Here is a 23,955-nt window from a genome sequence, read left to right on the forward strand (position 1 = left end):
GACGGATTCATATTTGAACATAGTTTTCGAAGACTTTTGTGACATACATAAACATTTTATTAGTTAAATATATGGTCAAATTTTGGCACAAAATACAATAAGGACCAATAAACCAGGACGGAGGTAGTAGGTGAGATGTGAGATTCGCAGTGATGTGGTTGGCGTGCGAAGACATTAGTACCGTGTCTCCCGCGAACACATGGACTTCTTGTTTGGTGGTATCATGAGCTTTGGTTGCTCTCTGTGCGACTATTGTGTGTCCGCGGTTCTCGTGGATATTCCGGGGCGGGAGGGTTCCCCTCCTCCGGCGTCCCATCTCAGCGTGTCGTGAGAGTCGATGTTGCATCTTTCGACCTCCACAATGCTTATGGAGTTCTCATTACAACCCAGGGCACTATGCTATTGCTCTTGTTCACCCAATCATGCAGCTTTTGCTCTTACGGGACCCCGTGCGTGGACATCGGTGGTGTTTGGCTCTAGGTGAGTAGTCTGTGGCAAGTCGGGTGTGCTTGGTTCCTTTCCCGGTGCTGCCTTTAGGTGACTTTCATCCATATTCTAAGGTGAATTTCTTCATCTGACTACGAGCGAGGTGAGGAGGCAGGGGCCTTTTACGACAATAGAGTTGGATGGGTGTGTCGTGTCGGGGTTGCCGGTGTTTTTGTGACGACGTGCCCTTCTTCGTTGTTGGATTTGATGCTCCTGAGTTGGAATTCTCCCCTCCCTGGTGGGGAAGAGATCAGGTGACATGCATGTTTGCATGTCCCCGTGTGCCTTGCGGCTGGAATTCAGATTTAAACATTGCGAAAAAATCTGAAAAAAAATCATGCATCTTCACAACACATATTAAGATAACCTCTAAAAAATCCAGATCAAAATTTGAAACATACATCGAGAAACTAAAAGGAGAAATCTGTCATGAATAGTTCGCGAATGGTTCTATGTAGACTATTCACATATGAGTTTCTCTTTTCCGTTTCTCGATGTATTTTTTGAATTTTGATCTGAATTTTTTTGGTTATCTTAATATGTGTTGTCAAGATGCATGATTTTTTTCAGATTTTTTCGCAATGTTTAAATTTGAATTCCAGCAGCAATGCACACGGTGACATGCAAATGTGCATGTCACCTGATCTCTGTCCCCCTGGTGGTTTGTTCGCACTAGAGAACCTCTCATCATCTTCGGGGTATGTGTTTTCCTGCTTATCCTTTTAGCTTGTTGAGTGAGGCTTGTAAGCTGCTTCCTAGAGTCTTTGCATCTTGTCGTGGTTTCTTCTGTGCCAATTGTGGTTGTTTTCTTAAAATGTAATTCTACTGGTTGATAATGTTGTTAATTCAAAGTCGGGCTCTTTTTGAGCCTCCATTCTAAAAAACTAGTCTGATGTCTAATTTGAAGCAACAATGAAGTATGAGACTGCTGAAGAATGCAGGTGCTTGGATTCATTCAGATTGTTCCTTCCCTTCGTCTTTTGCTTTCTCAGTGCAACTCTAGTAGATACGCTATAACCTCGTCGGCCCACATAATTCATGTCGATAGCGTTTTTTGTAGCTCGAACAGGTCTGTTATATCTAGGTTGACCCGTAAAAATATACAAGCGGCCCACAAAACCGTTGTTGCTCGCTATATCTACATGACCGCCAGCTTTTTAGGGTTCCCCCTCTCGCATTTCCTCCGCCGCAATCCACCTCCTCCCTTCCTATCTCAGGTGAGCAATTCTGCCAGATGTAGTTTCTTTTCCTGGTGACCAATGGCGGGCCGCACGCATGCGGGGTTGCCGTGGCCATGGGTGGTCACCGCCTCGCAAGATCTCGTGCAACAAGATGGAGGCCAGCGCCACCCCCCCCAACCCCTGTCAAGGCGGTCCAAGCAAGTGTGGGAGCACGATCGCCTCTCCCGTAGTGGCAGTCGGTCCCATTGGCCCAACTTCCACCGCCTCCATGAAGAGCTCTACCCACACACCGTGGCATGCTGCGCGGTGGATCTGGAACTCCTGCCGCAGAGCGCGCCTTCAAGGCCGGAGAAGAAGGGGTCGCCATCAAGCTCGCCACGACACAGGTGGAGCGTAGGTCGACGGAGGAGTTCTTCCTCGGTGTCAGCCACTGAGCCACCACCTCCCTATCTATTAGATCTAAGTTTATCTATGTTTTATGTATGTATGAACTCCAGTGTGGTGTGATGAACTTTATAGAGAAAACTATGTATGATCTATGTTTTTAAATTTGCAATCTCTATTCCTAATGGAGCAGTTGGTAGTCTCGCTTCCAGGTTTTTTTTCGTCCCACCACTTTCGTTCGGTTTTTTTTCGTAGGTTAACCGTGGTAGATTTTTTTCGTCGCCTCCCCCATTTCATCAGTTTATTTTCACTTCACCCTCTCACACAACGAAAAAAACTGAACGGATCAGAACTTTCCATACTGACGCAAATTATTTAGTAATGTCTTTATGTAAAAGAATCAATCACAATCAATCTCTAAAGATCAAATCTAAATTAATTAATCTTCATAACGTTTGTTTCCTTCCGAATCATGTCCATAACTTTCCTTCCTTGTTTGGGCAGAAACTGTTTGGTAGCAGAGATTAGGAAGCTTCCTATGAGTGTATTAATAGGAAGTATTCTTTTTCTTGATGATTTGTTTCCATGCATGATGATAGTAAATTAGGCCAACATTCACCACTATTTATCAACGTCATCAATCGTATCCATTCCTACCAGTTTTAAGGGAATCTGCTCGCTATGTCTTTTTTAAGAGGATCCGCTCGCTAAGTCATCGTCGCACGTTATTTTCACAAGCAATTCCCCTAAAAAAAGGCGTGGGTATTGGTAGTTGAACGCCCGCTAGGTTTTCCGTCTGTCCCATCCTCGCGTTGTGCCGCCGCCACCCGCCGAATTTCCAGCCGCCCGAGCCCGTTAACTTCGCCAGCCATCGGGTCGACTGCCCCCGCCCCAAACCCCCATCCCCGAGCACTAGCTATCGCCGCGTTGCCGCCCCAAGCTCCACGCCACCGGGAACGAATCAAGCGCCGTCCCGACACTGCCGTCGCCGGCCCAGCACCTCCAGCCTTGCATGGACAGCTTCAATGTGCAGTCTCCCTTGCTGCCTCACCTTCTGCCAGCGCATGCAGCGGCGGGGTTGGACGCGTGCGTGCTTGCTAGCTTGCTCTCTGTCTTCTGAGGGGGTGAATGCAAAGCAGTCTATTAAGCCAGGCACTATTACTGAGCTAAATTGACAAAAAATATTGGTAGCCATAGTTGTAGTTTAAGTAGTAGCGAGTTGTCTGGTATGTATAAAGAGTCCATTGCTAAATTAACAAAAAAGGTCGCCAGTGTCATTTGATATGTATGAGAATATTAAATGTATTATTAACATGGTTAATATTGAACTCTTAACCCTAATGTGATCCCGTTGCAACGCACAGGCGTTCTTCTAGTTTTTTTATGTTTGTCAGTTCTTAGCATCTTGGGCAACCTTTGCAGAAAGGGGCTCTTTAAGAACTGTTGCGACAGCGATCCGGTAAGCTGGCGATGGTGGTGTAGGAAGTGTATGGGCGTCGACATAGCTGGAACCAATAAACTGTCGTCCTCCTTTTTGTGCCCTCCTGTGTTAGCCTATTTGGGATTCTATGTCCAATTTCTTTTTTCTCTGTATGAGAGTTGGCTGTAGTTCGTCAATTACTGGTCGACGATGCTGATGCTCATGTTACAAGGATATGATGTAAGGAGTAGTTGTTTATGCTTTTGTGTTCTGTTTGGGTGGCTTATACCTGGCTCGTACGCTGGTGTGTGTGCATGTGTATACTGGAATGATTTCAGCAACGATATTGGGCATGTAAGCTACTTTTCTTGGAAAAAAAGTGCAACTACATGGCAAACATGACAGATGTGAAGACTTTACTGAAGAGAAAGTTGTGCAAATTCTTATTTTGGGGGAATTTTCACTCAAATGCGTGTAAGCTTGAGAACAAAATTGAATATCCGAAGAAAGATATCGATATTTATTACACAAAGGATGACCCGACACAGGTCAATTTGAGCACACTACATAGTAAAATAAACTATTTTTTGATGTTCCATGCAATGCACGGGCATCTTACTAGTATGCGATAGTAGATCTATTCTACCAAGGCGCATCACTTCCCACGTTTTAGGGGGAATCTTAAAACGATTTTGCAGGAGGGGAATCTGGTAGAGTTGCTCTCAGCCCACCTTGAGCCGTAAGATTGTTTCATCCCTAGAACCTTCTCCGCTTCACTGATGCATGGGCTGGGCCAGCAGATTTATGGGCCCAAGGCAACCATCGCCCCCGTCTACTAGTGATTATCATCCCGTAAAACGCGGTAATTAGTAGCACTAGTAAAGGTCTCGCTTCTAGAAAAAAGGCATGTTTAGCTGACAAACATCCGCTTGGGAGAGGTGGCATTTCGAACCATATTGTTGGCAATTTTTTAGGGTCCGTTTAGAACATATCTAGATGTGACTATGTCACATCTAACCTGATGTTCATTATGTTTGTGGTTTATTTTTTTGTCCTAACTTTTTTTCCTTGTTGCGCGTTATTTATGGAATCTTATAGCAGTTTCTTTAAAAGAATACATTTAAAAAATGGATTGACTAAGTCACATCTAGATGATATATAGTTATCTCACATCTAAGTTCCTGACCACAGGATCAAACTTGCTATAAGATTTGTGCTGATAAATAACCTGTCGTTCTTGTCCTTGTCGATGTGTCTCCCGAGTCTGGTCTTTTTTTGTTGGCTTGTCCGCTCAGGGATGTGTACACCCTCGTGTCTAGGCCTGGGGCCTTTTTATTGTGGACTTTCGTTTGTTCGGCGGCCGGCTGCGTTTTGCATTTCCTTTTCAAGTCTGTGCTACAACTCAGTCCAAGTTTTTTCTTCTTATTTTTGCACATTTCCATGCCACACCCTGTATTTGCTTTTTTGTTTGTTTATGTTTCTTTTTTTATTTTTTCTATTTAATTATTTGTTTTAAATTACGAACTATTTTAATTGCATGATTTAAAAAAAATATTTTATCATTTGTTTTTCTTTTTTATTTCCCTCTATTTCTTATTTATTTGTTTAAATTCATGAACCTTTTCCACTCTCCCATCTTTTAACTTTAAATGTTCTGCAAATGTTTATTGCGGTCTCGCACGTTCGTGTCGCGTCGTCTATCTGATGTCTACTTGTCGACCTGTTTGCGTGTGCATCTTTTGTTGGGCCATCCGGTTTCGGATTGGTTTTGCTGACTGTCATCTAGCAGATAGTTCAAAATGTCAGCTAACTCGTATACTGTTAGATACACGCTCGTTATTTTGTAAAAAGTGTCACGCTTATTTCTCGTTGCGTCATGTTTTCTGTTCGTCCCTTATGAAGAATTGACATATGAATTTTTAGTGGGCCGTTTTTATTGTGTATTGGGTTTATTTTGCGGTCTATTTTTTGTGAAGGGCCACGTGTCTTTTTATTCCATGTTTTATATTTTGTTTTCGGTTCAGCTGTTTAGTTAGAGAAGAGTAAACTAGATTTTTTTTCTTTTCGGATTTGCTAAATCATAGTGATGTCTCATCTAATAAGTATATAACCATCTAATTTGTTTGCTTTAACGTCCGCGCAAACTCATTCATGCACGCCCATGTCAGCTCGTTCTTTTTTGTCCCGCGTTCTTTTGTCCCGTTTGTTTTGTGTCGGTGAGTTCTCGCGTTTCTTTTCACACGGGCTCATATATGTCATCGTTCGAGGGGGGAGGGGTTGTTTTTTTTGTTCATTTTCTCTGTGCACTATAAACTCGCAATTTCATGTCAATGTATTCTTGTGATGCCTTGTTTTTTTGCCCACTTGTTGGTTGTTCTTGTCGCATGTTTGTGTTTTTTTGTCAAATTTTGTCAGTGCGCTCTTATGGCTCATTTTATCTGGCTCGCGTTGTTGAAGTGGAAGAGACATGCTATGTCACTTGTCGCTGCCTATTTTCTATTTTCTTTTAAGTTTGATGTCAAGAGAGAAGCTCCGACTTGCCCTTGACGCAAAGCTGGGCCCGACCTATTTTTGTCTTAGTTGCAAGTGTACCGTCGACTCGCAACTAGGTGGGGAGTGTGTTTGTAGGGGGCGGTTGCAAGTCAACTATCGACTCGCAACTGGAGGGGGGCGGTATATGTCTTTTGTAGGGGGGCAGTTGCATGTCAACCATCGACCCGCAACTAGGGGGTTGTGTGTTATTGTAGGGGCCTTAGTTGCAAGTCTACCATTGACTCGCAACTAGGGGGGAGTGTGTTTGTCGGGGCTCCCGCTATCAACTCGCAAACTAGAGAGATGTGTGTGTGTGTGTGTGTGTGTGTGTGTGTGTGTGTGTGTGTGTGTGTGTGTGTGTGTGTGTGTGTTTGTATGGGCCCAGTTACAAGTCAACCATCAACTCACAACTAGGGGTGGCGTCTGTTTTTTGTAGGGGCCCCAATTGCAAGTCAACTATCGAGTCGCAACTATGGGGTGGTGTGTGTGCTTTTTGAGGGGGGGGGGCAATTGCATTTAAGCTATTGACTCGCAACTAAGGGAGGCGTACGTTGGTAGGGGCCCAGTTGCAAGTCAACCATTGACTCGCAACTGGGACGCGTCATACTTTTTCGTAGTTGCCCTAGTTGCAAGTCAAGCATCGACTCGCAACTAGGACGTGGACGTGTGTTTGTAGGGGCCCAGTTGCATGTCAACCATCGACTCATAACTGGGGGTGGACGTATGTTTGTAGGGGGGAAGTTGCAAGTCAACCATCGACTCGCAACTAGGACACATCAGACTTTTTTGTACTGGACCCAGTTGCATGTCAACCATTGACTTGCAACTAGGAGGACGCATGTTTGTAGGGGCCTAGTTGCAAGTCAACCATCGACTCGCAACTGGGATGAGTCGTACATTTTTCTAGTTGCCCCAGTTGCAAGTCAACCATCGACTCTCAATCGGGGGGGCGTATGTTTGTAGGGGTGCAGGGGGGGCAGTTGTAAGTCAATCATCGACTTGCAACTAGGGGGCGTATGTTTATAGGATCCTAGTTGCAAGTCAACCATCGACTCGTAACTAGGGAGACGTATGTTTGTAGGGTCCCAATTGCAAGTTAACCATGACTCGCAATTGGGACGCATCATACTTTTTTTACTGGACCCAGTTGCATGTCAACCATTAACTTGCAACTAGAGGGTGTATGTAGGGGCCCAGTTGCAAGTCAACCATCAACTGGCAACTAGGACGTGTCGTACATTTCTGTAGTTGCCCCAGTTGCAAGTCAACCATCGACTCTCAATGGGGGGACGTATGTTTGTTGGGGGGCCAGTTGCAACTCAACCATTGACTCACAGCTAGGGGGACATATGTTTGTAGGGGCTCAGTTGCAAGTCTACCATCGACTCGTAACTAGGGAGGTGTATATTTGTAGGGGCCTAGTTGCAAGTCAACCATCGACTCGCAATTGGGACGCATCATACTTTTTTTTGTACCAACCGGACCTAGTTGCATGTCAACCGTAAACTAGGGGGCGTATGTTTGTAGGGGCCTAGTTGCAAGTCAACTTTCAACTCGAAACTGGGGCACGTCGTACTTTTTTGTAGTTGCCCCAATTGCAACTCAACCATCGACTCTCAACGGGGGGACGTACGTTTGTTGGGGGCCCGGTTGCAACTCAACCATCGACTCGCAACTAGGGGGCGTATGTTTGTAGGGGTTCAGTTGCAAGTCAACCATCAACTCCCAACTAGGGGGCGTATGTTTGTAGGGGCCCGAGTTACATGTTAACAATTGACTCGCAACTAGGGGGCGCATGTTTGTAGGGGCCTAGTTGGAAGTCAACCATCGAGTCACAACCACACGGGGGGGGGGGGGGGTATCTTTGTAGGGGGTCGGTTGCAAGTCAACCATCAACTCGCAACTGGGACGCGTCGTACTTTTTTGTAGTTGCCCTAGTTGTAAGTCAACATCGACTCGCAACTAAGAGGCGTCTTTTTTAGTAGTGGCCCCAGTTGCATGTCGACCATCGGCTCGCAAACTAGGGTGTGGGCATATGTTTTATGGGAGTCAAGGGTTGACTTGCAACCCGAAACATAAAACTAGGACTTTTTTTAGTTTGTGGGTGTCACACTTTTGCTAGTAAACACCAACTCGCAGGGATCCTTTTACAAATTGGTTTTTAACAATTGTCATATATTTTTTATTTTTTTGTCAACTATTTTTAATCATAATTATTGTATAATCGTTTTTAAACTAAACTAGGCATGTTGTTTATTTCATCCCAATTGCAAGTCCACCCTTGACTCGCAACTGGGCTTGTAGTATTGTAGTTGTCTCAGTTGCAAGTTCACCCTCGACTCGTAACTAGGCCCACAGTTTTGTTGTTGTCCTTGTTGCAATTCCACCCTCCGACACACAACTCACCGTTTGTTTTCCTAGTTGCAAGTGCATCCTCGACTCGCAACTGGAATGGTAGTTTTGTGTAGTTGTTCCAGTTGCAACTCCACCCTCGACTCGCAACTTGGGCAAAGGTTTTGTAGTTGCCCCAGCTGCAAATCAAGACTTGACTGTAAATCGGGCTTTTCCATAGGTTGTAGTTGTACCCGGGGGCCCCGACCCAGTTGCATGTCAACTATCGACATGCAACTGGTCTTTTTCGTAGGTTGTAGCTGCCTCAGTTACAAGTCAGCTCTTGACATGCAACCAACGCTTCTTTTATAGTTGTAATTACCCAGTTGCAACTACAATCCTCGACAGACAACTAAGGCTCTCTCTGTGGTTGTAGCTACCCCAAGACCCAGGTGAAAGTCAAGCATCAACTCGCACCATGGACGGGGGGAGGGGGAGGGAGGAGGCGTCGAAAAATAGGTGTGTGTGAGGATGTTTTTTTGTTTGAGTTTACGTTTTAGCATGGGATGTTCTTTTTGCAGTTTTTGCACTTTTCATATAATCGGACATTTTTTAAACATGTGAGTATTTTTTTAACTTGTGAACATTTTTTCTTATTCATGAATAATTTTTTTAGTTCATAAATATTTAGGATCTAGGGGACATTTTTTTGAATAGATGAACATTGTTTTCAAATTCACGACCATTTTTTGAATCCATAAAAAAATTGAACTCACGATTTTTTCGGAATCACAAATATTTTGGAACTTGTGAACATTTTTAAAAAAATGAGTTTTTAAATCAGGAACATTTTTTCTATTCTCCAGTTCACAAACATTTTTTCAAATTAGTGGATAATATTTAAATTCATCAAATTTTAGTAAAATATTTACTTGAAAAATGTTAGCTTTTTACCCCAAAAGCACTTACACGTTTCGAAAAAAGTATATTTAGTACCTGCGTAAATGCTATTTGCAGGATACCTATTTTTTCTTGAGGTTAGTGTGGTACCTTGTTTTTCAATAGACACGGCACAAGTGCTCTAGGTAGATATGGACCTGCCTAACTAGAGCTGCCCAAACTCGCAAGAGAAAAACACCTAAAAAACTTGAAAGAAAGAAAAACTAAAGCGGCTCAAGTGGAAGACGTGAGCTACGTAGCGTGTGATATACTACATAGTAGTGTTGGGCTCGACTAATGATGGTGGCAGAATAAGATTTTATTAGGCTGGATGTTAACGATGTGAGACAACAAACAAAAGGTACCAGAAAAGACAAACAAAGACAATACAAATAGTTGGTAATGTCATCTTAGATGTGACATAGTTATGTCACATCTATATGAGTTCTAGACACACTCTTTAAAAAAATGGCATCATTTGATGTAGCCGAACAACTAAAATTGTCAGCTCGACATGCCACCCCTTTGAGCGAATGTTCCCACCTAACCTTATACCAGTAAAAAACAGGCGGAACAAATTTCCGATTGGCGTGCCACCATTAGAGCGCCGGACTGCAACTCCGGGAGGTAGGGTTTCGGTGCATACGACACGTGGTGGGCGTGCCCAAGGATATATAACGACCCGCCCTCCCGCAGCGCCGCCTTCGTTCTTCGCACCACCATCTCCTCCTCCAGTCGTCGCAAGCGCTATCCGGACAGGGGCGGGATCTCGGGAAGGAGAGAGAGGAAGCAGGGAGAGAGGCGAGGGAGCGGAGGACCAACGAGATGCAGATCTTCGTGAAGACGCTGACGGGGAAGACCATCACCCTAGAGGTCGAGAGCAGCGACACCATCGACAACGTCAAGGCCAAGATCCAGGACAAGGAAGGTATGGGCTTCTTACTCCGTCGCCCTCCATTTCCTCGAGCATCGAGGTTGAATCCTCCGATTTTGGATTTTGGCTTTGGTTGATCTGCTTTGTGGTGTGTTGTGAATCGATGGCAGGCATCCCTCCGGACCAGCAGCGCCTCATCTTCGCTGGGAAGCAGCTGGATGATGGCCGCACCTTGGCCGACTACAACATCCAGAAGGAGTCCACGCTGCACCTCGTGCTTCGCCTCCGCGGGGGCACCCGGATCGAGCCCAGCCTCAAGGAACTCGCTCAGAAGTACAACCAGAAGAAACTGATCTGCCTCAAGTAACGAATTCAGCCCTGCACCGTTCTCAAATTAGTTGGCTTTCGTTCAACCTTGCATATGAGTCGATGTTTTGAGCGTGCGAACTGTCTAAAATTCGATAAAAGTTGCTACTTTGTAGATGGGTGTGGTTGTAGTTATCCAAGAGGGTGTTTGTGCATGCATGTAATATTGTTTGGGCCTTATGACATATTCATCTTCTAGTTTGAATTAATGAAGGGGCTAAGCAGTAGAATCAATAGGCAAGGAGTTGTATTGACATATTCATTGGGATGCAATACTTAGTTATGTTCCATCTTTTTCCTTTTATCCCCTTGCATCCTGGCATTGAGAATCTGATCATGATTTGTGATGATTGATAAGAAAAGTCCCATATTTACTAGTACCATGTTCTTTTTTAGCCGATTGCTCATTCCTTGGTGTTCCATCAGGTTTGTTTTGTTCATCTTCTCAGAACAATTGCCTGGCTTTTCTGGCTGTTGGCTGCGGAGATATCCTTTAATTAGGCCTATCGTTTGTGAACCGCCCTATGAGGAAAAAAATTACTGTCTGAAGTGCTGCTTTCAAGAACATTACTGCGGTGTTTGGAATGGCAAGATGATGGGGCCTTTTAGAATTTGTGGAGAGGCAAGACATATTAAGGAGAGAGAGATGGGGACACGTACGGACGCGCCCTCTCCGCTTCCGCCCGCTCCCACCATCGCCCTGTCTTGCCGGCGGCGGGCTACTCGAGCCCCCGCTGGACACCCTCGTCGCGGGCTGCCCCTAGCCCTCTCGGGCTGGACTTCAATGACAGCCCCCTGTCCTCCCCCTCCCCTTCCCCACCTACCGCTGCGGCTTGCTTCATGGCGGCAGCCATCTCTGCACCGGCCTACCGTGCCGCTGCCTCTGCCGGTGTCAGCCCCTTCCCCGCCTCCGCTCGTTGTGCCTCTTCTTCAGGCGCAACTGATGTTGGGCTTCCGCGCGTGGGCATCTACACAGACCCCTCCCCGGGTCTCGATGCTGGCGTCCACAGCATGCTGCTTCCTCCTCCGGGCGGCATTCATGAGGCCCCTCCATCCTCGGGCAGTGGATCCTCCCCATTCGTGCCGCCTGCTCCCGCTGCGCCACAGATCAGCCATGGTGCTTGGACGGTGCACAGGAGTAAAAGCTCCTGGAAAAGGCTGCGCCGAGCTCAGCGTCTGGATGAGCAGCGCCGCGTTCATGGCGGCATTTACTCTCCTGGCTTTGGCTCTCCGCGCCACTCCGGCCCAGTCTCCTCGACGCCCTTCCTCGCCCTTCTTAAGGAGAGGGTTGCTGGCTGTTGCTTCAAGTGCCTTTCCCCCCCTCCGCCGTGTTCGCAGCTGCACCGCCACCGCTCCCACTTGCCTGCTTTGCGGCGTTTCTGGCCACAGGGCACAACAATGCTCTTCGGCCCCCAAGCAGTCCGCCCCCAGCCGCGTTGAGTTCCTGCCTGAACACCCCCTCTCCTCCCGTCAACTGGCTTCCACGCGCTTGACCTTCCCCCCAGGCCACCCCTCCTTGCTCCGTCAGCCTGCCTCCACCCGCCTATCCCCTCCCGATCTGGCACCTCCAGGCCCCCGCCGTCTCCCTCATGCCGTTTTGTCCACTTTCCTGTCGCTCCTTGGACCGGTGCCTTGCTTCCCTGTGCGTGCACATCCCTCTCGCCCGGTGCCTGTGCCGGCCATGGATTCGGCGAGAATCCCTGGCGATGCCGAGAACCGCCCCGAGTTCGTCTCTCGTGTGGCTCCCTTCTCCTCGGTGATGCACTCCGCCGAGCACTTCTACGAGAGACATGGCGCCATCCTCGTCACCCACGGCAACCGGCCGCGCCTGCGCGTTGGCCAGGTCTGTGATGCGACCGCGCGCCGTTTCGATCTTGCTCCGAGTGCGTTCTCCGTCGCCATGCTGGCTCACGTCGATGACTTCTTCGTCCTCTTCAATGACGCAGTCGTTCGCAACATCGCCACCACCATGCCGGACACTCTGCGGGTGGGAGCCGCCTCGCTGGGTTTCCGTCCCTGGACGCGCTTCATTGGTGCGTCCCTGGCGCATCTGCCTTTCCGTGCCCGTGTCTGCCTGGAGGGCGTGCCGGAGCATGGACGCCAGCTCGAGACGGTGGCTGTCCTCTTCAAGAACAACTGCCTGATGGACTGCATCGATGACATCCACCCCACCGACCAAGATGCTGCTTACTTCTGCGTCTGGATTTGGACGGCTGACCCTGAGGGCATCGCTCACCGGGGCTCGTTGGGCCTTGAGGAGCAGCCACGCGCTGCCTCGACGCTGCTTGACTTCCCCGAACTCGGCATCTCCGAGCCGCCGCCGTCCCATGATGGCCCAGCGAACGTCCTGTCCTACCCGGTTCTCCTCCACCTTGACAAGGTGTGGGACTACACACCACACTCCCCATCTCCGGCGCCAGCAGCCACTCGGCTCAGAGTGGCATCCCTTCCAGCGGCTCTGATGGCGATGACTTGCTGCCCCACAAGCGCTCCTTCGGGTGGCGCTACGCCTACGAGGACAACCCAAGGCATCCTTCGCGTTGCCCTGCTCACTTGCGTCTTGGCCCGCGGCGCCGTGACCCCTCCCCGGACGGTGGTAGCGGCGGCTCGACTGGCGGCCGGCCCGGTGTGCGCCGGACTCTGTACGATGCCGGCTCCTCTGGCGCGTCCGGCGGGGTGGGCGGCCAGGCCGGCGGCCACTTCGTTGGCAACATCGGGTGGCGGCGCCGACAGACCTCCGCGCCTGTTGGTGATGGCGACATCATCGTTGACGGACTGCTAACGCCGTCGCCCACGGTCAGCTCCTCCCCGCCTGGCTTGGAGAGCACGGCTGCTGCGCGGGAGGCCAGCGTTTTGTCGCTTCTGCCAGCCCCCGCCGCGCTCCCTGCTCCACCCACGCACCCTCCTACACTCTTGCAGTCCGACAGCTCCGCTTTTGCTGCCCATGATACACTGCTTCCACCACATTCTGGGCAATCTGCACCACATTGCTCTGCCAGCCCTGCTGCTATGCGTGCTGCTGGCTCTACCCCTGATGCTGCCCCCGATGCGAACCCCACTTTGGCTGCCCCCTTGTCCACGCCGCTGTAACCTCCAGACAGTGTGCCTGTCGTTTCCAGCCGCTGTGTGCAGCCACTTGGCCAGGATGCTGACCGGTCTTCGGTCAGCGCTCTCCTGCACCACCAGCATGATGTGGCCCTCGCGAATCCGGCACCTGGCCACCCCGACCCAACGGGCACGGCCCAGGAGATGGTAATCACTTCTGTCAACTGTGCTGTTGGGCTGCCTCTTCCCTCCCAGCCCACTGGGCCCCATGTCGCCTCCACTGATGCTACCACCGCTCTAGCTGTTGCCGTGCAGGGCCTCTCTGTTGACCCCGTGCTCTCCCCTACTTTGCCATTCCTTTCTGCAATCAGCACTGCTATCCAGCCACCGCTCATCCCTTCCCCTCCTCCCACGCGCCAGCCGCCGGCACTGCAGGCGGCCACCCCGGTGAGGCGCACCATCCATAGGCTTGCCGAGCAGCCTGCCGCCAGCCTGTCCACCATCGAGCGGGCATGCAGCGTGCTCCGCAAGAAGTGGGGGATCGCGGCTGACCTCGACGACAAGGCCACGAAGGAAGACATGATGCAAAGCTTCCTCGACATGTTCACGGATCCCCTCGGTGCCGAGGAGATCGAGGCAGTGAAGGCCCTCTTCTCCTCCGTCCAGCTGACCAAAGGAAGGCCAAGCTCCAAGGGGCGCCCCACGGCCATTCGCCGGCTGCGGGACCGTCGTGGTGCTGCCTAGGGTGGCCTCTGATGTGCGCCATCGACGACAACTCCATGCTCGCCTCACCTCCATGCTCGCAGAACCACCAGCAGGTGTCTACAGTTGTATCTGCTTCCTTCTGTGTACTAGATTTCCCTTGCTTTTCGTCAGTTACATCATTCTACCTGCTAGTCTCCTTTTCGTCAGTTATAGCACTCTACCTGCTAATCTCCCCTCGTTGTTCGACAGCCTCTCCCTTGTACTCCATCTTAATCCAGTCCCCCCCTGTGTGTCATGGTGTATCAATGAGTGAGCACAACTGTACCATCCTCAATTGGAACGTCCGAGGCCTCAACAACCCCGCTCGTCGCCAAGTTGTCTGTAATCTTGTTGCTCAAACTCGCTCCTCTGTTGTGTGCCTACAAGAGACTAAGCTCGCTCACATCGACCGCTCGATTGTGCTCGAACTCCTTGGGAATGGCTTTGCTGACTCATTCTGCTTCCTCCCGGCTGATGGCACCAGAGGAGAGATCCTCTTGGCTTTCTCCTCCGACCTTTTTGTCATCACGAGCTCTAATGCCACAACTCATACAATCTCTTCTTCCATCTCCATGCGTGCTTCGGCTGCCTCCTGGAGCATCTCCGTGGTTTATGGCCCCCAAACAGACAATGACAAGTTCAACTTCATCTCCGAGCTACGCTCTCTGAAAGCAACCATGCTGTCCTCTTGGGTTCTCCTGGGAGACTTCAATCTTCTATGTCGTGCTGATGACAAAAGCAATGGTGCCATAAACAGGCGTCTCATTAACAGTTTCCGATCAGCTCTGAACTTCCTTGAGCTCGACGAGCTGCGACTTCATGGTCGCCGCTACACTTGGGCTAGCTCCTGCCCGCAGCAGACTAAAACCAAGATCGGCCATTTCTTCTGCTCTATTGATTGGAATCTCCTTTTTCCCCAATGCCACATGCGTGCCACCTCCTCCTCTATATCTGACCATTGTGTTATGCTCCTCACTGGTCAAGTTAACCACAGGAAGTTCTCCGGGTTCCGTTTTGAGAACTACTGGCTTAAAATTCGAGGATTCGGGGCCGCTGTTTCTGAATCGTGGCAGGCGCCGGTCACTCACGGCGACTCCATGTGCAGATTGCGCTGCAAGTTATCCCGCCTCGCCAAATCCCTTCGGCTTTGGAGCCGCCGGCGCGTGGGCAACATCACCCTACTGTCCACGATTGCTGATCTGGTCATTCTGGGCCTCGACTCTGCTCAGGACGGCCGCGATCTGTCCATCGTGGAGATGGGTCTCCGGCTGCACCTCAGGCACAAGATCCTCGGTCTGGCTGCCATCCAGCGGGTGCGTATCCGCCAATGCTCTCGCATCCTCTACCTGCGTGCCAATGAGGCCGATTCCAAGCTCTTCCACATCAAGGCTAACGAACGAAGAAGACGGAATTTCATCCCAGTTCTGGACAATGGTGAGGCCCAGCTCACCCTGCAGGCTGACAAGCAAAAGGTGCTTTTTGACCACTTCAGAAGCATGATCGACACCCCAACCCCCAGGGAGTGTTTGATCAATTGGGAATTCCTCGATATGCCAAGGCACGATCTTTCTGCTTTGGAGATGGACTTCACCGAGGAGGAAATCAAGGCAGCCGTTTTTGATTTGCCATCTGGGAAAGCTCCAGGACCGGATGGATTTACCGCTGATTTCTAAAAGTATTGCTGGAGCATTATCAAGGGCGATTTGATCAGTGCCCTCAATCAACTTTTCTCTCTCAGAGGCAATCGCTGGAACCTGCTCAACTCTGCCTTCATTACCCTTCTGCCTAAATCTCCTGACGCAAGCAAGATTAAGGACTTTAGGCCCATCAGCCTCATGCATTCTATTGGCAAGATCGTCTGCAAACTCTTGGCAAACCGTTTGGCCCCTCTATTGCACCGGATTGTGCCACACTTGCAAAGTGCATTCATCAAGAACCGCAGCATCCAAGACAATTTCCTGTATGTCAAAAACACGGTTAGACTGTTGCACCAATCCAAGGATCCGGCCCTTCTGTTGAAGCTAGACATCGTCGGTGCGTTTGACTCAGTTTCCTGGAGATATATGTTCGAGCTCATGACAGCCATTGGTTTTGGCCCAAGATGGTGTGACATCATGGCTATTATGTGGACCTCTGCATCTTCTTGGATCATGGTCAATGGGCAGCTTGGTTCTCCCTTCTTCCATCAAAAAGGGTTGCGGTAGGGCGACCCTGTCTCCCCAATGTTGTTTACTATCGCAATTGCCCCCTTCACTGGCTGCTGGAGAAGGCTTGTTCGACTGGTGCACTGTCCGCGTTGCGGCTGCCTCCTTCCAGATTGCGTGTCAGCCTTTATGCCGATGATGCATCTCTTTTCGTTGCTCCTACGCCTCATGATGTCGCCACCACCAAGGAGATCCTTAGGGTTTTTGGCTCTGCTTCTGGGCTGAAGGCCAATGTGCAAAAAAGTGCCTTCCTCCCCATTGCCTGTGATGATATCGATTTGGCCTCCTTGCTTCAGCATTTCCCGGTACCCCTCGGTCAGTTCCCGTGCAATTACCTTGGACTGCCTCTACACCATAACAAGATTACTAGAGCTGACATTCAACCGACCATTGACAAAATGGCCTCCAGATTGCAAATTTGGAGAGGCTAGCTGCTCTACGGAGATGCGCGCCTGAAGCTTGTTAACTCTATCCTCTCTGCCATTCTAGTTCACCTTCTCTCTGTTTTCAAACTTGATGGGTGGGCTCTCAAACAAATGGATAAGCTTCGGAGGAACTTTTTGTGGCGCTCCAAACCTGATTCTGACAAGGGCATGGCTCTCGTCAACTGGAGCATTGTTTGTCGCCCCAAGCGGCTGGGGGGCCTTGGGGTGCTCGATATCCAACGCTTCAGCAGAGCTCTTCGTCTCAGGTGGAAATGGCTTTCCTGGACTGACAAGGAGCGCCCCTGGGCCGGCACCGAGATTCCATGCGACAAGGATGACATTGCACTATTCTATGCCTCCACCACGGTGGCCATCGGAAATGGACTGACTGCCAACTTTTGGAATGACAAGTGGCTCAACGGACATGTGCCACGGCTCCTTGCTCCAGATATCTTCAGGTTGTGCTCCCACAAGAATATCTCTGTCTATGATGCCATCTCTAATAATAAGTGGCTGCTAGGCTTACATCGGATCTCTGACATCTCGCAGCTTCGCCAGTTTGCTCTACTTTGGAACCAAATTCGGCAGGTAACGCTTGACCCTCTCACTGCTGACTCCATTTCCTGGGTATGGAACAGCTCCAAGTCCTACTCAGCTTCTTCTGCATACCAGTGCCAATTCCTTGGATCGTTCTGCCCAAGACGGTTTGATAGGCTGTGGACTGCGAAGGTGGAAGCCAAGTGCAAATTCTTCATGTGGCTGTGGCTGCAGGGTCGGATCCTTACGGCCAACAACCTTGCCATCAGGGTAATTCCTCATGATGATATCTGCTGCTTCTGCGACCAGGCCGATGAGACGCCCACCCATCTAATCCTAACATGCCCTTTCGCCAAGGGCGTCTGGACCATGGTAGGAAACAGCCTTGGCCAGCCTGCTCTTGCAACAAACGCTCAGACCGCGACTTCCATCGAGCACTGGTGGGACGACTTGACCTCGGGCCTGTGAAGGAGGGCCAAGAGAGTGGCCATTTATACGGTTTGGAACATCTGGAAGGAATGGAACAGGCGGGTATTCGAGCATCATCCGCTCCAGGAAGCTGCTATCCTCCACCTCATCAAGCAAGACCTTTCTCTTCCTTCGCTCTCGGCTAGCTGGCTTTCTAATGTACAGAATGCACCTGAACCTGAGCCTGATTGATTGATTGATTCTTGTACTCCTAGCTATGGGTACTACGTTCTTCGTACACCCAATATGTGTCATGTAACTGAATATCTGTATGTTTGTTTGTTTTTTTCTCCTCCTTAATATATTAAGGCAGTTCTTCTGCCGGTTCCTCAAAAAAAAGAACATTACTGCCCGCAGTGCTGATTTTTTTGTATTTACCTCCTTCCATTACTGCTATTTGGTAGCCAAAGTGCTTAATCAAGCATGCACTCTCTCTATTACCTTTGCTTAGGTGATAAGTCATTCACAGGAATTTGGTGTTTATGATGTAGCTAACATTTCTCACTATGCTGTATTGTAGGTGCTATTCGCGCCTTCCGCTCAGGGCTACGAATTGCCGCAAGAAGAAATGTGGCCATAGCAACTAGGTGAGCCTTGTTTTCTCTTATCATCAAAGAAACTGCAAGTGTTACAGTCATTTAGGTTAGCAAGGTCCATATTCTTCTCCTTAGTGATGTTAACCCAATATGATTTATGATGCTTGTCTCATAGTTAGTTTCACTGCGTCTGATGACACTAGCATATTTGACCATATCGGGCTTCTCGATCAGACAATTGATCTTATGTTATGCCTGGATGCTTTAAATTGCCCCCCTGCAACATGTGCCCCGCTAAACTATCTTCTCATGTATAGATATTTCTGACATTTGGAGTAGATAAAATAAGTTCTGTTTCTTTATGTAATCCATTGTCCATATTCGTCTAATGTATTTTCTCTAACCAATTATCGTCAGCTGCGGCTGAAGTCGAAAAGGCGTTGGTTTTGTTGAAGAGCCACACATCAGTTGAATCGGCTATCTACTTGTCTCACCTTATCAAGACTGACAGAAAATTTAAATGTCTTGGTGTAATGTTCCTGCTGGATTTGGAGCATTGTCTCTTTTGAACAGTTGGTTATGTTTCGCTGCATGCTTAGGACATGTGATGATTGTAATATGGCAGCTTAACTCTTTTTGGCTGGATTGAGAACTTACCTAATTTCTATACATGCTACTCTGTTTTCAATCTTGCATCGACTGCTGATGTTGGACCTTTGTGTTGCCTGATATGCTAGATCCTTGATTGGATTACTAGAATGATTGAATCCTTCCCATCTGTTTCCGGCTTTTTCATGAAATAGGTCATGGTTTTGACAGTCATTTAATGACAATTTTATCTCCCTGTTCCAAACGAGATTCTGCTGAGTATATCGAGCTGTAATTTGTAAATGGGTGCGACAGTGCATCACATACATGGGGTTTCTAGTGGTTATCAGCCCCGGATGCTTTGGCTTAGCAAAGGAACAAATCTAGAATTAGAGAGCTTTATCGCATTGTAATGTTCCCTGCTGGCTTGAACACATTGTTTTGGTAGCATACTGAAGAATTAGAGAGCTTTATCGCATTGTAATGTTCCCTGCTGACTTGAACACATTGTTTGGTGGCATACTGAAGAAATGCAAATTAATATGGTAAGTTAAATTTCGTGGCTGGACCGTCCAGTAGTATGCTGCTCTCCTTTTTCATCGGAACACTTGAGAAATGTTAGATGTGTATAGTTCCTTTCGGTACATCCCCATTATATAAGGGCCTTTTCTACACTTTACCACACATGTATTGTTGGAAATATGCCCTAGAGGCAATAATAAATTGATTATTATTATATTTCCTTGTTCATGATAATCGTTTATTATCCATGCTAGAATTGTATTGATAGGAAACTCAGATACATGTGTGGATACATAGACAACACCATGTCCCTAGTAAGCCTCTAGTTGACTAGCTCGTTAATCAATAGATGGTTACGGTTTCCTGACCATGGACATTGGATGTCGTTGATAACGGGATCACATCATTAGGAGAATGATGTGATGGACAAGACCCAATCCTAAGCCTAGCACAAGATCATGTAGTTCGTATGCTAAAGCTTTTCTAATGTCAAGTATCATTTCCTTAGACCATGAGATTGTGCAACTCCCGGATACCGTAGGAGTGCTTTGGGTGTGCCAAACGTCACAACGTAACTGGGTGGCTATAAAGGTACACTACGGGTATCTCTGAAAGTGTCTGTTGGGTTGGCACGAATCGAGATTGGGATTTTGTCACTCCGTGTAAACGGAGAGGTATCTCTGGGCCCACTCGGTAGGACATCATCATAATGTGCACAATGTGACCAAGGGGTTGATCACGGGATGATGTGTTACGGAACGAGTAAAGAGACTTGCCGGTAACGAGATTGAACAAGGTATCGGTATACCGACGATCGAATCTCGGGCAAGTACCATACCGCTAGACAAAGGGAATTGTATACGGGATCGATTGAGTCCTTGACATCGTGGTTCATCCGATGAGATCATCGTGGAACATGTGGGAGCCAACATGGGTATCCAGATCCCGCTGTTGGTTATTGACCGGAGAACATCTCGGTCATGTCTGCATGTCTCCCGAACCCGTAGGGTCTACACACTTAAGGTTCGATGACGCTAGGGTTATAAAGGAAGCTTGTATGTGGTTACCGAATGTTGTTCGGAGTCCCGGATGAGATCCCGGACGTCACGAGGAGTTCCGGAATGGTCCGGAGGTAAAGATTTATATATAGGAAGTCCTGTTTCGGCCATCGGGACAAGTTTCGGGGTCATCGGTATTGTACCGGGACCACCGGAAGGGTCCCGGGGGCCCACCGGGTGGGGCCACCTGCCCCGGGGGGCCACATGGGCTGTAGGGGGTGCGCCTTGGCCTACATGGGCCAAGGGCACCAGCCCCAAGAGGCCCATGCGCCTAAGGAACCCTAGAAGGGAAGAGTCCTCAAGGGGGAAGGCACCTCCGAGGTGCCTTGGGGAGGATGGACTCCTCCCCCCTCTTAGCCGCACCCCTTCTTGGAGGAAGGGGCAAGGCTGCGCCTCCCCCCTCTCCCCTGCCCCTATATATAGTGGAGGGGAGGGAGGGCATCCATACCTGAGCCCTTGGCGCCTCCCTCCCTCCCGTGACACCTCCTCCTCTCCCGTAGGTGCTTGGCGAAGCCCTGCAGGATTGCCACGCTCCTCCATCACCACCACGCCGTTGTGCTGCTGCTGGATGGAGTCTTCCTCAACCTCTCCCTCTCTCCTTGCTGGATCAAGGCGTGGGAGACATCGTCGAGCTGTACGTGTGTTGAACGCGGAGGTGCCGTCCGTTCGGCACTAGGATCATCGGTGATCTGAATCACGACGAGTACGACTCCATCAACCCCGTTCACTTGAACGCTTCCGCTTAGCGATCTACAAGGGTATGTAGATGCACTCTCCTTCCCCTCGTTGCTGGTCTCTCCATAGATAGATCTTGGTGACACGTAGGAAAATTTTGAATTTCTGCTACGTTCCCCAACAGTGGCATCATGAGCTAGGTCTATTGCGTAGATTCTTTGCACGAGTAGAACACAAAGTAGTTGTGGGCGTCGATATTGTTCAATATGCTTGCCGTTACTAGTCTTATCTTGATTCGGCGGCATCGTGGGATGAAGCGGCCCGGACCAACCTTACACGTACGCTTACGTGAGACCGGTTCCACCGACAAACATGCACTAGTTGCATAAGGTGGCTGGCGGGTGTCTGTCTCTCCCACTTTAGTCGGATCGGATTCGATGAAAAGGGTCCTTATGAAGGGTAAATAGCAATTGGCATATCACGTTGTGGTTCATGCGTAGGTAAGAAACGTTCTTGCTAGAAACCCATAGCAGCCACGTAAAACATGCAAACAACAATTAGAGGACGTCTAACTTGTTTTTGCAGGGTATGCTATGTGATGTGATATGGCCAAAGGATGTGATGAATGATATATGTGATGTATGAGATTGATCATGTTCTTGTAATAGGAATCACGACTTGCATGTCGATGAGTATGACAACCGGCAGGAGCCATAGGAGTTGTCTTTATTTATTTGTGACCTGCGTGTCAACTTAAACGTCATGTAATTACTTTACTTTATTGCTAACCGTTAGCCATAGTAGTAGAAGTAATAGTTGGCGAGGCAACTTCATGAAGACACGATGATGGAGATCATGATGATGGAGATCATGGTGTCATGCCGGTGACGATGATGATCATGGAGCCCCGAAGATGGAGATCAAAAGGAGCAAAGTGATGATGGCCATATCATGTCACTATTTGATTGCATGTGATGTTTATCATGTTTATACATCTTATTTGCTTAGAACGACGGTAGTAAATAAGATGATCCCTTACAACAATTTCAAGAAGTGTTCTCCCCTAACTGTGCACCGTTGCGACAGTTCGTGTTTCGAAGCACCACGTGATGATCGGGTGTTAGATTCTAACGTTCACATACAACGGGTGTAAGACAGATTTACACACGCGAAACACTTAGGGTTAACTTGACGAGCCTAGCATGTACAGACATGGCCTCGGAACACGGAGACCGAAAGGTCGAACATGAGTCGTATAGAAGATACGATCAACATGAAGATGTTCACCGATGATGACTAGTCCGTCTCACGTGATGATCGGACACGGCCTAGTTTGACTCGGATCATGTAATCACTTAGATGACTAGAGGGATGTCTATCTGAGTGGGAGTTCATAAGATGAACTTAATTATCCTGAACATAGTCAAAAGGTTTTTGCAAATTATGTCGTAGCTCACGCTATAGTTCTACTGTTTAGATATGTTCCTAGAGAAAAATTAGTTGAAAGTTGATAGTAGCAATTATGCGGACTAGGTCCGTAAACTGAGGATTGTCCTCATTGCTTCATAGAAGGCTTATGTCCTTAATGCACCGCTCAGTGTGCTGAACCTCGAACGTTGTCTGTGGTTGTTGCGAACATCTGACATACACGTTTTGATAACTACGTGATAGTTCAGTTAAACGGTTTAGAGTTGAGGCACCAAAGACGTTTTTGAAACATCGCGAAACATATGAGATGTTTTGAGGGCTGAAATTGGGATTTCAGGCTCGTGCCCATGTCAAGAGGTATAAGACCTCCGATGACTTTCTTAACCTGCAAACTAAGGAGAAAAGCTCAATTGTTGAGCTTGTGCTCAGATTGTCTGAGTACAACAATCATTTGAATCGAGTGGGAGTTGATCTTCCAGATAAGACAGTGATGGTTCTCCAAAGTCATTGCCACCAAGCTGTTAGAGCTTCGTGATGAACTATAACATATCAGGGATAGATATGATGATCCTTGAGGTATTCGCGATGTTTGACACCGCGAAAGTAGAAATCAAGAAGGAGCATCAATTGTTGATGGTTGGTGAAACCACTAGTTTCAAGAAGGGCAAGGGCAAGAAGGGATACTTCATGAAACGGCAAATCAGCTGCTGCTCTAGTGAAGAAACCCAAGGTAAAACCCAAACCCGAGACTAAGTGCTTCTGTAATAAGGGGAACAACCACTAGAGCAGAATTACCCTAGATACTTGGTAGATAAGAAGGCTGGCAAGGTCGATAGAAGTATATTGGATATACATTGTGTTAATGTGTACTTTGCTAGTACTCCTAGTAGCACCAGGGTATTAGATACCGGTTCGGTTGCTAAGTGTTAGTAACTCGAAACAAAAGGCTACGGAATAAACGGAGACTAGCTAAAGGTGAGCTGACGATATGTGTTGGAAGTTTTTCCAAGCTTGATATGATCAAGCATCGCACGCTCCCTCTACCAAAGAGATTGGTGTTAAACCTAAATAATTGTTATTTGGTGTTTGCGTTGAGCATAGACATGATTGGATTACGTCTATCGCAATACGGTTATTCATTTAAGGAGAATAATGGTTACTCTGTTTATTTGAATAATACCTTCAATGGTCTTACACCTAAAATGAATGGTT

The 23,955-nt window shown here is 48.4% G+C and overlaps 1 protein-coding gene across 4 annotated transcripts in view; it reads left to right on the forward strand.

Moving 5' to 3' along the window:
* The window catches only part of LOC123085341 (polyubiquitin), a 171,625-nt gene that overhangs the window by 91,959 nt on the left and 55,711 nt on the right, over positions 1–23,955 (forward strand). Inside the window, exons 1-3 of one of the 4 annotated variants that reach the window (XR_006439689.1) lie at positions 11,508–18,157; positions 18,457–18,523; positions 18,890–19,160. Coding sequence is in view for 1 of the 4 variants with exons in the window: in XM_044506968.1 (XP_044362903.1) it covers positions 10,145–10,201; positions 10,318–10,441 (181 nt within the window). In the remaining 3 variants the exon portion in view is untranslated. Of the gene's footprint in view, positions 1–10,144; positions 10,202–10,317; positions 10,442–11,507; positions 18,158–18,456; positions 18,524–18,889; positions 19,161–23,955 lie in introns of those variants that run through there. The other 3 variants (XR_006439690.1, XR_006439688.1, XM_044506968.1) reach the window with 3 other exon arrangements.

Source organism: Triticum aestivum, chromosome 4A, assembly GCF_018294505.1.
Source record: "Triticum aestivum cultivar Chinese Spring chromosome 4A, IWGSC CS RefSeq v2.1, whole genome shotgun sequence".
NCBI classification, from domain to species: domain Eukaryota; kingdom Viridiplantae; phylum Streptophyta; class Magnoliopsida; order Poales; family Poaceae; genus Triticum; species Triticum aestivum.